We start from the raw sequence: 16,410 nt of genomic DNA, 5'->3' as shown, positions 1-16,410 counted from the left end.
ATTCATCAATTCTTCTTTTCCCATTACAGCTTTGGTAGAATGTGATTTCCGTATATAATTTTTAAATACTTCTTAGCATCACAAACTCAACACAAAGTACAAAACTAATCCAAATTAGGGATAGTATAGTCTACACAGTGGTATTCAGTGGTAGGAAAAAATCTTACCTTGATGAATTCATGTCACTAGCTAAGCTATCAAGGCATACCTAGCAGACATGATAGAAATATGCACCATTAACCAGCTAACGTGTGTACTAGTTCTTGTTTTTTTTTAGAATACCAGCAGCAACCCTTTGAGTATTGAGAGAATACTTGAGTCCTCAGCCAGTTTTTTACGTTGCTCCTCTTCCCTTAAAGGCCATGAGTAACATCTGAAGAAATGGACCACACCCACAGCTCTCAGAATTTGACCTGCCATCCGGCATTGCTCATACTGGCACAGTTTGTCCTGCAGCTAGCTGACATCACGGGGACAGTGCTGGAGGGGCAGTGTGGGCCGATCAACCGCAGGTTGTTCTGAGGGCTCGGTGGTGTGATGTTACAGTAAACAGGCATTCCAGTGGCTGGGAGTGACCCTTGACCTGCCTGGTTAGGTAGCATTATTGGCTGTTGGTATGACTGCTGGGGTAGTCCTTGAGAACCCTGGGTCATTGGCACCTGTAGGAAAACACAAGAGAGAACCCTGCATGAAGGCGCTATGTCTGGGTACACCATGAGCCACAGTGATGTCACGAATATTCTGCAAGCTATCGAGTTGGACCTAACAGGCCACCAATCCTAACCATGCCACGTATCAGCTGTTTCACACCGAGAAAGTCGATTAACCCCTCTGATCATCTAGACTCTGGATAATCACACATACTTGAAAGTACCATTGAAAGTGTCACAGAGATAATTCACAGTGCCTAGTACAATGCTAGAGCCCTGGTGGCACAGTGGTTAAGAGCTATAGCGGCTAACCAAAAGGTCAGCAGTTTGAATCCATCAGGCACTCCTTGGAAACTCTATGAGGCAGTTCTACTCTGTCCTATTGGATTGCTATGAGTCAGAATTGACTCAACGGCAATGGGTTTGGTTTTTGATTTTGGTACAGTGCCTGAAATACAGTAGCTACTCAGAAGGTGTTAGCTCCCTTCCCTCCTCTCTCTTGATGCCCTCCAGGGTCTGCAGTCTGGATCTCCCACTCTGAGTTTCTTTGTTTAGAAAATCATGCTCCCATTCTGGTTTTACACAAACAAGGGGGCCTGTAGCCTTCCACAATAAGAGGGTCTTCTGTTCCAGGCATTCACCAATATTTGTTCTCATCTCAGCTTTAGAGAACCTCTGATTTGGACCTCAAGGTAGAAACTGATATAATGTGAATAAGGATAGACCAGAGTTTAAGGGGGCCTAGGGCAGGTTTCTTAGGGCCAGAAGTAGCTGTACTACTAAATTTAATGATAAAAGCATTTCACTAACCCTTCACTTCCACTCCACAGTGTTCTTGGATACAAATTACAAAAAGGTGCATAACACTTTCTAAATATTCAACTTGAGTTTAATACGGAAAACGCAATTGTTAGCCTCCCTAAAGAGCCTTGAAATAAATCTGAGATGCCATTAAAAAAAAAAAAAATCTCATAACTGAAAATTATGGTAAACAAAGTTTCTTTGAGAGTGTACAAAAATGTACCCTGGAAGGGGAGTTTCTCATGAGAGGCTTCTACCAACAAGCAAAATATCAGTAGCATGCCCAAAGGTCTTCATGGGTAAAACTTTGAAGAATTTTCTTCTGTAAATAGGAAGTTTATATGGAGACAAACTAAACAGGGCATTCAAAGGTCATAGTAGCTACAGAAGCCTACCTCTCCCATTTTCTGCTCTTCTATTATAATCTTGATTCAAAGTCAACCATCGACAGTGGCTGTATAGAGCACCCACCATCCAGCCAACCACCCAACCCAGGGATATACCCACACCTCTACTTTGGCAAGTGCTCTTTTATAACCCACAATTTTCCCAGCACCTGATAAGAAGACATTGTTGGGTAGGAGACCATCACGCTTTGCACCGGAGTTCCTGGTTGGTTGCTCATCAAGTTCTGACTCTGAGGTACCTGCTGCACTCCCATCAGGCCTTGGAACCCCTGTTGGCCAGACAAGACTGGCTGGTAGCCTGGGAAGAAAAATGACCCTTTTGAACAGGTTGAGCCAGGAAGAGTGTAAGCAATGTTTCACGGGGTAAAGGCGCTGGTTCCCAAGGCCAAGGCAACCTTCAGACATCTCCATCGCCACCTCAGAAATACGCTACCCAGAAGTGGTTATTTCCTCAGAATGTATTTTACTTTTCAGAGTGTGGCTCCGAAATATTGATTGACATTTCCACTCCGATGCAGAATTGTCCAGTGAGCACATTCTGACACACAGTAAACTCCTCGGATCACACTGACAGAAAGCTGTATTGACATCATTTTGCCTTTTATACATTAAACCTTTAACATTTGGCTTTTTCTTTGGTTTTGATGATATTTGGAGAGTTCAGAGATTATCAAGTTTTTTTTTTTTTTTTTCAAATTAAATTGACTAGTTCCCCTATTCTCCAACCTTCCTGCACTACCTCATTCCACACAGAGACCACCAAACGGCTATTGACGATGGATGGTTTCTATCTTTTTTATGTTCTAATGAACAAAATGAGCTACTACTCTGAGTAATTCACTGTCTATTGCCTTAGACTAAAGGCAACAGCAAGGGAAAGGTATAATGTGCTTTTATTCTATTTCACCAATAGCTCCCAAGAGAACATTACGGTAAAACACTCCAATAAATGGCCATGTACATCTAATAGCTATTACAGAACACAACCTTTTAAAAAAAAATCTGTTTGCATTCTGCGTGGGTTGATTGGGTGGCCTGCTTTCATTTCTTTTTTAAGTGGACCAGAATTTATTTATTGTAATTATTTCAATCCACACTACAGGTGATTCAAAATGCATTCTTAAAGTAAGACTATGAACTATTCCTACAGCTGCTGGGAAGAAAATTATGATTTAGGTAAAAATATGGTGGTAGAGGAATGACACAGAGTCACTTAACACTGTGAAATATGGTCTTTCCAGAGCTCATATTATTAACCATGCTGAGTACCTGAGAATAAGCAGAATGGCCTTAACGTAACTCTCTGAGAAGAAAACTCTTAAAAATCTAGATTTTCTTAATGCAAACACTAGCTAATTTTTTCAACCAGATCTTTTAAATTTAAGCAAAGGAAAAAAAAAAAAACCTAATACATCTTGTTAAAAAGTAACCCATATTTTGAATGCATGTGAGAGTTTTTAAAAAAAAAAATTTAAATTGTACTTTAGACGAAGGTTTACAGAGAAAACTAGTTTCTCATTAAACAATTAGTACACATATTGTTTTGTGACATTGGTTGCCAACCCCACGATTTGTTAACACTCTCCCCTTCTTGACCTTGGGTTCCCGTTTACCAACTTTCCTCTCCCCCCATGCCTTCTCGTTCTTGCCCCTGGCCTGGTGTGCCCATTTGGTCTTGTTTTGTTTTAAGGACCTGTCTAATCTTTGGCTGAAAGGTGAATCCTAGGAGTGATTTCAGTACCGAGTTAAAAGAGTGTCCGGGTGCCATACTCTCAGGGTTTCTGCAACCTCTGTGAGACCAACAAGTCCGGTGTTTTTTCGTGAGTTAGAATTTTGTTTACATTTCTCCAGCTCTGTCCGGGAGCCTCTGTTATGATCCCTGCCAGAGCAGTCAGTGGTGGTGGCTAGGCACCATCTAGTTGTGCTGGACTCAGTCTGGTGGAGGCTGTGGTTCTTGTGGTCTGTTGTCCTTAGGAATAATTTTGCATGTGAGTTTTAAGAGCTAAATTATAAATAATCCCTACAGAAGACAATAATTTGCTATCATTTGTGTGGAAACCTACAAAAAATATAGTTTTACTCATGTCCAAAATAATGTGGAGAAACGGCTTTGGCAAGCAAAAAGAGTTACTGACTTAGGAAATGAGCTCAAGTCATCAGAGAAGACTGAAGTGGGGTGCAGCCAGTTTGGAACACCCGAGAATGCAAGGCTGAGAAAGGCCAAGTTGGGAGGCCTGACCTGTGGCTACAGCTGGGGGGTGCAGCAAGTCGGCAATGGGTTTGGTTTGGTTTGGTTTTGGTTTGACTTTCCTTATGTGTCCTGATTTTTTACGTTTACATTGCTCACCCTAATTCCTTTTCGTAGTGGTTTTAGCTTGCTGAGTTAAAGTATTGAAAAGACACCATATAATAAGAATACAATTAAGGTTACCAGCTAGCTACCGTACCGCACCTCCAGCTACATTCATGGACACACAGTACATAGTCAAAGCCTTCCTTTAATAGGCTCAGCAGGTCTATTTTAAGACCCTAATAACATCAGCTCCATGATATCTTCACTCCATGAAGTGTTTACACCATCAGATTTGGGGAGAAGAAATGCTACAGAGAGGCCAAGTCACTGTCATCACTAACTTTCAGAACGCCTCATCTACAGAGGCACTTGAGAGAAATCTCTTTTAATATTAAATACAAAAAAAACAAAACAAAACAAATGTTTTCCATTGTTCCTCCTTGTTTTATTCTAATTCATATATCCATTAGCATGGAAAAATTCTATGGCTATTTTACTGTTTTCTTATAACATTATTCCAAGCCATTCAAATTCTTGGTTGCATGAGAAAATACTTGGCACATAACTTAGTAGAAAACTTATGACTAAAAGTCTTCCTTACCATTTAGTTCTATAGCGAAGGGCAGGTAATATGAACTTACTCTGAGTCCACCTAATTGCAAATATAATAGAGCCTTATTTCTGGATGAAGGCTCTAAGCACATGTTGAAAATGAAAGAAATGTCTTAAAATTTTGGCCCCTAATTGATCATTTGGTGAAAGGACCGTTGGTGTCAATGGACCTTTTGTAGAATATGCACAGCTACAACAATATAAACAAAAACAGACGAAGCGGGGAAAGAGGAGGAAAGGGAAGGGGAGGGGAGGAGAAAGAAAGCAAGGTGGGGTGGCCTTGTGTCCAAAGATTATTTACATATTTGCTTATTTAATCCTTCCATCCTTTCGCAGTATCATCTTGTTCAAAAATAAATTGAGGTGGCCTAGGAGAGATTCATCCATTGCCACTAGCCTCTAAACCAAAAATGGGGAGAAGGGAAAATAAGTCTTATGATACTAGAGCTGTGAAGACACAGAGAACAGATGGCCTTGGAAGGGAGAGGAAGGAAAACCAAGAGTGAGGGGGTCAGTGGCTTCATCCTAATAAAGGCTGGGCGCCATAAGTGTGTGATTCATCTTCGCTGCAAGAACAGATGCAGTGTGCCACAGCACTGCCTTCCCGGCCTCCTCTGCCTGATGATTTGTGAACTTTAATATTCAGTTACGCATGGCAATGGGCTATCTGCTCTGTGCTGGGGTTCCCACTGTAAACACACTTAGGGCCAAAAGGATTTATGTAAGGAGCAAACACTCTATAATTTCGAAATGAAAACTGAAGTGGAAGGAAGCCTAATTTATATTCACAAATCCCATTCATTTCTCAACTCTCTCTCCAGGCAAGACATTTATATCTGGAATGGTATAATTGGAGACCAACCCATTTCTTTAAATAATGATGTCATGGGAGGTGGCAGAATGGTTCTTAAGACAGGAGACTGTCTGGAAGGTGAATCTGAGGACCGGTCCAGGAATAAACCAAAACCCATTGCCTCCGAGTCAATTCTGACTCACAGTGACCCTATAGGACAGAGTAGAACTGCCCCATAGGGTCTCTAAGGCTGTAATCTTTACAGAAGCAAGCTGCCACATCTTTCTCCCATTCACCACCAGGGCTCCTGTTCCAAAAACAGACACATAGAAATGAGATAGCAGTGACCTAAGAATGAACCAACAGTGTCTGCCTGGGACACAACACACCCAAGGCAGCTACAGCTGCACTGGTGGGAACTTGCTTATCTCGTCTATTCAAATGAGAAATGTGTTCCGCTCCGTCAATTCTTAGCTGCAAAATGGTCACTTTTTCATATTTATTGAGGATTAGCAAGATATAATGCATCTTACCTAACACAAACAGCAACGGGATCTGCCCTGTAGGCTTGCTATGGAGATGATAAAGACATTAGCTATTTTTGTTATTTCTTTTTCAGTCAAGATTGATTCGATTTCAAAATCACTTGTGTCATTTGCTTTCTGAAGGTAAAAAGGTTAGGAATGGACAAATGCCTCCAAGCAAATAAAAAAATGCAGTCTGCTAAGATTGAGACATTATAAGATTTACAATGTTGGAATCTTATAAATCTGAAAATTTAATAGGATTTCCGCTAAAATACAACAGTTACTGAACAGTACTTGTGGTTTAAGGGTAATTTGTTAATATTCAGGCAAAACAACATTTCTCTTAACGCATGGCAATTAGGAAAAATCAGAATCCATTGGTACGATTATGACTGGCATTATTTTAACTACTATGTGAGTTACAGATACATCATTTTGGAAATAAATGAAAAGACAAAGTAGTAGACTGTTATTTTCATGTTTTTGTTGTCACTGAGGCAGTGGTAAGGAATGAGATCAAAGATGAGGAAGGAAAGCCCCAAGGGAGCAAATTTCTAGGGAGGAAATTTTCCAAGAAACAGGCCAGTTCCCACTGCTTCTGCCAACCCACTCAAGCTGCTTAAGTCACACGTTGCGTCCATTAAATGGGATAGTTGTAATATGGTGGAATGCCTTTTCAAGTGGTTAGAGTTAACAATCTGCTTAATATAAAACTCACATATCTTGGATGGGCCAAGACACAAATACTTCTCAAAGTTCCTAGGCTGCTTGATTCTGGATTCAAACTCTACTCTTGGTACAAGGTTTTAGGATGGAATGACAGTAGCTTAGTAAATTTTTGACCATAGCTAGTAAAGAACCGTTGTTGTTAGTCGCCATGAAGACGATTCCTACTCATGGTGACCCCATGTGTGCAGAGCAGAACTGCACTCCATAGGGTTTTCAATGGCTGTGATTTTTCAGAAGTAGACAGATAGGCCTTTCTCCTGAGGTATCTCTGGGTGGGTTCAAATCACCAACCTTCTGGTTAGTAGTCAAGTGTTTAACCGTCTGTGTCACCCTCTGGAGCTGGTGCCCTGAATTCAGTCTTCTAGCCTCCTAAACTGTGAGAGAATAATTTTTTTTTTGTTAAAGCCATCCACTTGTGGTATTTCTGTTACAGCAGCACTAGATGACTAAGACAGGTCCCTTCTTCCTTCATGTACCTACAGTACATGGTGCTGAAGGTAGCCATGGGTGGGGAGAAAAGGTAAGCAATATATCATGATATCTCTACGGTTTCCTGGAAGAGCCACTCTCTTCATAACTCAGAGAGGAAGCTTTGGGGTACTGGATGCCTCTTGCCTGCTACCTGATCCTCACAGAAAGTAGAAGATGGCCTCAGTAGTTCCACTTTCATTCAGACCTCCCAGGACCAAGGGTCCTTGGACACCAAGGAACAAAGACGTGATTACACTGGATTTTTACAGACACTGCCCTACTCAGTCTCAATTCCCAGGTTATAACTTCCAGGTGTGGCAAGGTAGGCCCAGAGAAGTCAACTTTGAAAAGCAAGGTGTGAATCTCTTCATGAATTTTGCCTTTATGCCAGTCTACCAATTTATGCTACCTAAAGCCATAACTAGGGCCTGTAAAACAAGAAAGCCGTACAGACCCTATGGGAGGGTGTGAGGGGGTGAATGTGTGTGTGTGTGTGAGTGTGTGAGTGTGTGTGTGTGTGTATGTGTGTGTGTGTATAGTCCTGCTGACGCAATGGTTAAGAGCTTGGCTGCTAACCAAGAGGACGGCAGTTCGAATCCACCAGTCTCTCCTTGGAAACCCTATGGGGGAGTTGTACTCTGTCCTATAGGGTTGCTATGAGTCAGAATCGACTTGACAGAAACAGGTTTTTTTTGTTTACATATATATACTTTTTTTTTAAGCATGTTAAAAATATAAGATAAAAACCCAGAAAAAAAAAATAAAGGATATAAAAACCTAGCCTAAGAATCATAATCAGATTCCCATTCTGTCTTATACATGAAATAAAATAGCTCCTGTTTTTATTCTTGAAGTAAAATAGTTCTGAAAATTCAACAAAGGAAAAGCAAGAAATTGCCTTTTTTTTTTTTTTTTTTTCTTCTCCTTTCCTGTTGAAGCCTGTGATGACTTCTTCCATTGTTTGATGTTAATGTCTGGCTTTACCCTGTTTACTGGCAGTCTCTGCATCCACCCTCTCTCCTTCCCTCATCATTTATCATGCAGGGGTTTTAATTCCTCAGGAATGTGGGGCACAGTGACCTGTGGGGGCCTGTGTGGGACTGGATGCAAAGCAGTCCACGTAGCCATGTAGCCCATTCCGCCCTAATGAATTTGAGGGAGGCTGTGACAGGTCCTGAGTGGACCTATTGCTTTCTGAGGCAGTAGTTTTTCTTCGTACTTGCTCTTTTGCTCATTAGCTTTCATACTGCACAGAGTGTAATTCTTAAAAGCCTCTTTAACGTCCCCTGAGGACATCCACGCATGGGTCATTTTCTAATGGCAGTACACATCAGATGAACCATCCTATTACTGCAAGCTCGGGGGCCTCTTCACTGCAATTAGACTATCCTGATCCATGTTATCACAACTACAAAGCTGGTTTTCTTTCTCTCTTTCTTTTTTTTCTAAATCAGGGCAAACATGAGAGGCATTGCTAAATGACTAGAGGAATGGACCATGCACAGAATTTCAATGAATGTCTCAGAGGGAACCCGGCACTGAATTCCACTTTAAATGGAAGAGACTGTCACATTACTGAGGTAATTCCCTGAACTTTACTGGCCCATACTGCTGTGCTGGCAGCCAGAGAGCTCCAACAACCCAGAGAGAGAAAAGCCGCATGCAAGACTCACAAACGTTTCACTTTCTTAACGAGGCTACGAGGCTTAGAAGAAAATGTAGCATTCTTGCACCTCTACTGGAAGTATTAATTGTGGACGTATTTAAAACCAGGCTGGGTGACACCAAACCACTGCTGGGGCAACATAAGGATCTCTTTCCCCAGATTAAACTTGGGGCAAACTCGGTGATGGAGATGGTTACTAGTGTCTCCTAGCCTTCGGTCTGGGTTATACCTCAACATAAAGAAAACAAAAATCCTCACAACTGGACCAACAAGCAACATCATGATAAACGGAGATAATATTGAAGTTGTCAAGAGCTTCATTTTACTTGGATCCACAGTCAACGCCGATAGAAGTAGCAGTCAAGAAATCAAATGATGCACTGTATTGGGCAAATCTGTTGCAAAAGACCTCTTTAAAGTATTCAAAAGCAAAGATGTCACTTTAAGGACGAAGGTGCAGGCCATGGTGTTTTCAATCACCTCATATGCATGTGAAAGCTGGACAATGAATAAAGAAGACTGAAGAATTGATGCCTTTAGACATGTTATCAGGAGGGATCAGTCCCTGGAGAAGCATCGTGCTTGGTAAAGTAGAGGGTTATCAAAAAAAAGAGGAAGACCCTCAATGAGATGGATTAATACAGTGGCTGCAACAATGGGCTCAAGCATAACAATGATTGTGAGGATGGTGCAGGATCAGGCGGTGTTTCTTTCTGTTGTACACGGGTTCGCTATGAGTTGGAAACAACTCCAGGTCACCTGACAACAACAACAACATTAGTGTCTCCACAAAAACACTCCCCCTGGTGGACACTGCCATTGGTCAACTGCTATTGATCAGCAGGGTACAACAGGATAACCAGGAGGTCAAACGTCATGGGGTCAAATGTTTTGTTACATATTTATGTACCACGATAGAACGACAACAACAAAAAAGCATGAGGTCACTAACACTGTGATTAAATTACTTTCATTGTCTCATGGCTACCAGGTGTAGCCTAGCCCTGGCCAACTACCATGAAATAAGTGATCTACAGAAATACACCTATCACCACAACTGGGAACACTATTCCACAGGCAAGTCTCATCGACAGTAAGTCAAGAGCATCCTCTTAGTATAAGAAAGCAGTATATATTATTATTCCCAAGTAGTCAAAATAGCTATCTTCTATCTTTAACTCCAGGCTGACACGGTTCTCGCCCAAACATCATTCTACTGAAGATTTAAATACCACATGCTTGGTGGCCGGGAGAAGGGATTAACTGGTGGTACCAGAATCACGAGTATCAGTGGTATCCTGGAAAACCAGCTCTCTGAAAAACAAAACCCCTAATTTGTAGTGCTTGCTGATTTCTGTGATGTACGTACTCTTACCATGGTTGACTTTAGACTACAAAGAGGGTAACACCGGGCCAGCAGAGTTTTTGGTCTTTTAACAGTTGGCTTTTGTGAGTAACATTTAGATGACCCTAGTACACCAACCAAAAAAACCAAACCCACTGCTGTTGAGTCGATTCCGACTCCCAGTACACCACTGACTATCAATGCCAGGCAAGCACATTGTTAGTTCACATGTGTTTTCCTCCCATGAACTTTATGGAATATTTGTTCTTTGCTATCTAGGTACGAGTAAATACAAGGGACCTTCATAGAGCTTACCCCAGTGGTGGAAACAGGACAAAACCCGAAACTTGTAGTGGGTTGAGACTGCACCAGGACAGAAGCAGGTTCCAGGCTCCATGATCACCGAGAAGGGAATATGTACTACTGGTGTGTGTAGGGAAAACGGGAAGCACATAACAGAGGATTTCTAGGAGGTCCTTTTGAATGAAACCAGTATTGGAAGATGAGCAGTGAGCCAATGGGGTGGGGTTAAATGGGAAGAATTTGTATTAAGGAGGTTTAAGCATAAGGAATGGAGCCCTGGTGGCACAGTGGTTAAGAGCTCAGCTGCTAACCAAAAGGTCAGCAGTTTGAATCTACCAACTACTCCTTGGATACCCTATGGAGCAGGTCTACTCTGACCTACTGGGTTGCTATGAGTCAGAATTGGCTGGACAGCAATGGCTTTAAACCAGCCAATGCAAAAACCCACGGATGTCAAAAAATATTCAGGGATGTAAGTAGTTAGATACAAAAGCAGATTAGATATGGACAGAGGTAGTAAACGAGGCTACAGAAGGAGCAGGGGTCAAGCTCTAGGGCTTTGAAAACCATGCTATCAAATTTGAACTTAATTCTGAAAGACTTAGGGTACCGTGCAAGGTTTATAAGGAGAGAAATGAAATAATGGGGTAGTCATTCCATAAAGGTTCTTCAGGATCATTTCTCATGGGGTTGCATGGCTGGAGGTTGGGAGCCTACAGAGAGGCAACAGTAACAGCCCAGGGCAGAGACGATGAAGATGTGAACTGGGGCAGGGTGGCAGGGATAGAGAGCAGGGATGCATCTGAGAGCTACTAGGAAGTGAACTGTCAGAAAATGGATCTATGGGCTGCAGGAAAAGGGTGACAGAAAGGCAAAACCCTAGAATGAATCCCAGGTCTGAGTTGGATAAGGGGGTAGACTGTAGTGCCTTAGACTCATAGTGACCTCATAGGACAGAGTAGAACGGCCCCATAGGGTTCCTAAGGAGCCGCTGGTAGATTCGAAATGCCAACTTTTTGGTTAGCAGCCAAGCTCTTAACCACTGTGCCGCCAGGGCTGCATAAATACAGGCGGAACAAGTGAATGGAGATGGTTGGTACAAAGATGAGCAAAACGATCTGGAGTTCAAGCAAAGAGTCTGTCTTAGAGGTACAGACTTGGAGTCAGGAGGACATCGTTGCCCTTGGGGACCACATGTTTAGGAGTGGGCAGAAGTTGAGAAGAGGATCAAGATGGAGCTCTGAGCCACAATAATATTTAAACACTGGCCTGAGAAAATGATACGTAGGAAGGAAAACGAAAAGTAGTAGGAAAATTAGGAGAAGAACCAGGAGACACTGATGTGAAGAAAGGAAAAGGAGGGGAGTGTTTTAAGAAAGAGAAACATGACAGTGAACAGAGCTGTGGAATTTCTAAGAAGGAGATCAAAGTAGATCCTATGCTAAAAAAAAAAAATTACTGGTGACCTTGACAAAAGCATCACCAGTGATGGGGAAACAGCCAGACAGAAAGGAAAAGGAAGGAAAGGTATACCTTTGAGAAGCTTGACTGTGAAGGAAAATCGGCAGAGAGCTAGAGAGGGCCAGAGAGTTGATGGGATTTGGGGGCTTTATTTTTGTTGTTTTATTATGGGATAAAGGAAAGGGTTTTTATACTTTGGGAAAGGAACTAAAGAGAGGATTCAAAAATCTGGGAAAGAATAAGAGTATCTATGATCCTGTCATGATTCACAGGGCACGAAGCATCAAAGAACGTATCCATCCAAGAAGACTGGGGGGCCTGAGTAACAGAGAGTGTGTGTTTTCTGTCTTCTAGGCCATCAGACAGGCTTTCAGTATCACCTCCTCACTACTGTCATGTGGTGCTGTCCAGTTGGTTCAGACTCACAGCAACCCTACGTACAGCAGAATGAAATACTGCCTGGTCCTGCGCTATCCTCACTGTTAATTACATACCTCACTTAATTCAGCAGTAAAGTGCCCTGGATCTTCTCCTGCCAACTTGGTTGAAGACACAAGACAGTTCAATAGATCGTTATGAGGCACACCCAAATGCTATAATGTAACTTTGGCCAGGCAACAGAAGCTACCCAAGACAACTTCCAACAAGGATCTGAAGAAAAGAGGTTCTCATTTGTTTATAAGCATCAGTGTTCCTTGATCCATACAGAACTGTGTGGCCCCAGAAACTCTCCATTCAAAATTAACAGAATTCATCAATAAAAAAAAAAAAAAAAATTTTTTTTTTATTGATACAATACCAAAAAAAACCCCCCCCAAAAAAAACCTACTGCCATCAAGTCGATTCTGACTCATAGGGGCCCTAAAGGACAGAGCAGAACTGCCCCACGGGGTTTCCAAGGAGCGGCTAGTGGATTCAAACTGCCGACCTTTTGGTTAGCAGCCGTAGCTCTTAACCACTGTACCACCAGGGTTTCCATTCATATGACACACTCCATATTATTTACCAGAGTGGACAACCAAACAAAATCCCCATGAAGAGGGCCAAGCAAAAATTAGTAAGACGGCTTCCATTACATCATGGACACATATTCTTTGAACATATATATACGCACGATGCCAAGCACTAAAGTGTTCAAGATCTAGATTCTTCTGATTTTTCCTTATGGTTCAGGTAGATATGCATTCAGTTTTGAATTTTGGGGTCCCCCAAAAATTAAAAAGCAAACTTGTTTACATGCCATTACACCCCCAAAAGTAATCAAAGCCACAAACTTTCAGACTTAGTTCTGGATTATCTAATGTACAGATTCTCAAATAAAAAAAAAACAAACAACTAAACTGGGTACACATTTATGCATTAGACCTATAACCAATGTTTTCTAAGGAGAATTTGGGGTTAGGCATTTTTAAAGTTCTCATTGTAGTTAGTTTGGGGAGCATGACTTCGGATTCCCTGCTATTGTCGATTCATCAATATTCAAACAGATGACCCTAATGTAAAAACTCTGGGTACCATATGATGCCACAGCCCCAAGCAACAGGAAGAAGATACTTTCTGTTCATCTATATGATCAACTCATAATTATCCTTGGGAACGGCTATAAGAAATGTCTTCAGTCTCACTGCGTGAGGGACTGTTATTTAAAAGCATTATTTGTATCTGGATTGAGATAACAATCACTAGTCTGTGGGGTCAGCCACACAAAAATGTGCTTATCTGTTCAGCTGCCTGGAGTCTGAGGCTATGGTCAACTTAAATCAGATTGCATCCTAAGTACCACAAAGCGAAAATGAAACTGGAGGGCAAAGGGTCTGTCCTGAAGCTTGTTTAACCATCCCTCTAGGGCTGCTGTCTCCACCATGACGAGGAGCTTCATTTTTGTAAACGGCCTGCCCCTGGATAAAAGGAGAAATGATTCAGCCATTCACTTGCTAACTTTTCCCTTCAAGTCAAGGCATTCAAGGGTAATACTCCACCTTCCCTCATGGTTAAAAGCGTTCTGTAAACACCTAACCGAGCCTGAGCATTTTAAGACGATGACCCTGAAGCTCCATTTAAGGCCCAGAGGAGCTCCCAAGCTTGGCACAGCCAGCTCTCTGAACCTCTAGCCGTAAGAGCCCTCTGAGCCGGTGGCACCACTCCAGTGTGATGAGATGACGCAAACACTCCGGGTCTAGGTGAGCCCAGGAAAGGCCTCACGCTCTTTACTGAATTCTGTGCTAAGCCACTGAAAAGCAGGCCCGTCCACATCCAACAAGGTTTGCATGCTGACTTCTCTGAGCCATGGATTCCCAGTTTGCCACCCAAATACGGTCTCACCATCTTGCATCCGGTTGCCTGCTCTCCCACCCAGCTGGAACACTTTCCCCTAGGTCAATGGCTCTCAATCTTAGCCTGCCTCTGAAAAGCCCAGAAAAAATAACCAAACTCGTTGCTGTCGAGTTGATTCCAACTCATACTGACCCTACAGGACAGAGTAGAAATGCCCCATAGGGTTTCTGAGGAGTAGCTGGTAGGTTCGCACTGCCAACCTTTTAGTTAGCAGCCAAATTCTTAACTGCTGCACCACCAGGGCTCAAAATAGCCCAGAGGCTCTGTTAAAACACTGATTGCTGGACCTCAGCCCCAGAATTTCTGATCCAGTAGCTCTGGGCTGAGGCCTGAGAACTTGTGTTTCTGACAAGCTCCCAGATAATGCTGATGCTGCTGGTCCAGGGACCATATGAAAATCGCTGTGAGGCCTGGGCTCTCAATAAACACTTTTGCCTTGAATTTCTATGGTTTGGCCCACTGGGTATTGTTCCCCTCACAGAGCAGGTGATGGGATGCAGCCAATCACAGAATGTGGAAGGCCGTCTGTTGTCTCTGACTTCTTTCTCCTTATCTATAAGACGACTGGCAATACTTTTCTCACGGGGTTGCTGTTAGAATGGCCAAGGTCCCTCCCGTGTATCGCGGTGATGAATGAATGTATGCAGCTTCCCCTCCCTTAGCTCTCTATGTTCTCCACCTTGTATGGCCTTGAATCATTTTATTACTTATTTACGTCCTGCTTTTTTTTTTCCCAGCTAGATTACAACCCTCTAGAAAAGTAATCTTATCTTCTACATCTCTGTGCTCTAATAGCCCTTTATTCTACTTTCAGCTCCTCAGAACATTCACTGATGATGATGATAAAGACACCACCCTGTGCTACTTGCCCCACACGCATCCTTCAATGGCACGTAAGAGGAAATGAACAAGCAAACACAAACCTGAAGGACAAGAATGGAGAGTAATGTACCGAGAGCAGAGAGAGCCCAGAGCCTTGCGAATGCCTGATGGGTGGCAGAAAGGAAGCCATTTATCATCATCACAGCAGAATAAAAGAAAATCTGGCCCAACAACTGCTTTCTCTTATCCCCTTTGCCTCTGGCAAAAGAAGATCCTTCTGACAGAATATCAAAAGGGCAAGGCAGGGTTTTCTAACTCCACAGCTTGTTGTTGGGATGGGGCAGAGATAGGTCCAAAACAGAAAAGGAAGAGGAAATATGGGAAGCTGAGGAAGACAGTAAAGATGGAAGGAAAAAACGCATTCTGAAGCTGAATTTGCCCTTCTCAAACCTGCCTGTTAGCATTTGGTGATTGCTATGTACTGACTTGTACCCACAACTCCAAAAAATAAAATAAAATAAGCCCCTTTGGCACAGTGGTTAAAGGGTTTGACTGCAAACCGAAAGGCCAGTAGTTGGAGATCACCAGTGGCTCTGCGAGGGAAAGATGCAGCACTCTGCTTCCGTAAAGATTTACGGCCTTGGAAGCCCCATAAGGTCGTGATGAGTTGACACAGACTTGACAGCAGTGGTTTGGTTTTTTTGGTTTGGGCTCCCCACCACCATCCCCTTCAAAAAAAAAAAAAAGATACGTCCTAATCCCTGTGCCTGCGAATGTGACTGTGTTTGGAAATAGGATCTTTGAAAATGTTATCAGTTAGGTTAATATGAAGTCATGCTGAGGTTAAAAAGAAAAAAAAAAAAATTGCCGTTGAGTCAATTCCAACTCATAGTGACCCTATAGGACAGAGTAGAACTGCCCCATAGAGTTTCCAAAGAGTGGCTGGTGGATTCCAACTGCCAACCTTTTGGTTAGCAGCCGGGTTCTTAACCACTATACCACCAGGACTTCAGTAATTCATGAGGACATGCAAAATAATCCATGTATTGATCACCTGTAATAGTCAAGCAGTGAGAGCATCTGAAGGTTTTAGGGGAAAGGACAGTGGTTCCAGAAGCCAGTAAGAGCTGAGAGGAGGGGCCACCTGTCAGGGCAATTGTTTCCCAAGGCAGGAAGTAAGAGCCAAAGACACACTG

The 16,410-nt window shown here is 42.5% G+C and overlaps 1 protein-coding gene across 1 annotated transcript in view; it reads right to left on the bottom strand.

The window, feature by feature from the left end:
- Positions 1-401: 401 nt before the first annotated feature.
- The window catches only part of ARPP21 (cAMP regulated phosphoprotein 21), a 125,370-nt gene continuing 109,361 nt past the window's right edge, over positions 402-16,410 (bottom strand). The window contains exons 18-19 of the mRNA XM_064277452.1: positions 2,008-2,156; positions 402-659 (exon numbers count right to left, since the gene is read on the bottom strand). Coding sequence (XP_064133522.1) covers positions 402-659; positions 2,008-2,156 — 407 coding nt within the window. The remainder of the gene's footprint in view (positions 660-2,007; positions 2,157-16,410) is intronic.

This window comes from Loxodonta africana, chromosome 27 (genome assembly GCF_030014295.1).
Source record: "Loxodonta africana isolate mLoxAfr1 chromosome 27, mLoxAfr1.hap2, whole genome shotgun sequence".
Taxonomy (NCBI): domain Eukaryota; kingdom Metazoa; phylum Chordata; class Mammalia; order Proboscidea; family Elephantidae; genus Loxodonta; species Loxodonta africana.
The sequence above is the reverse complement of the archived record's forward strand: the minus strand, read 5'-3'. Positions and strand labels throughout refer to the sequence as shown.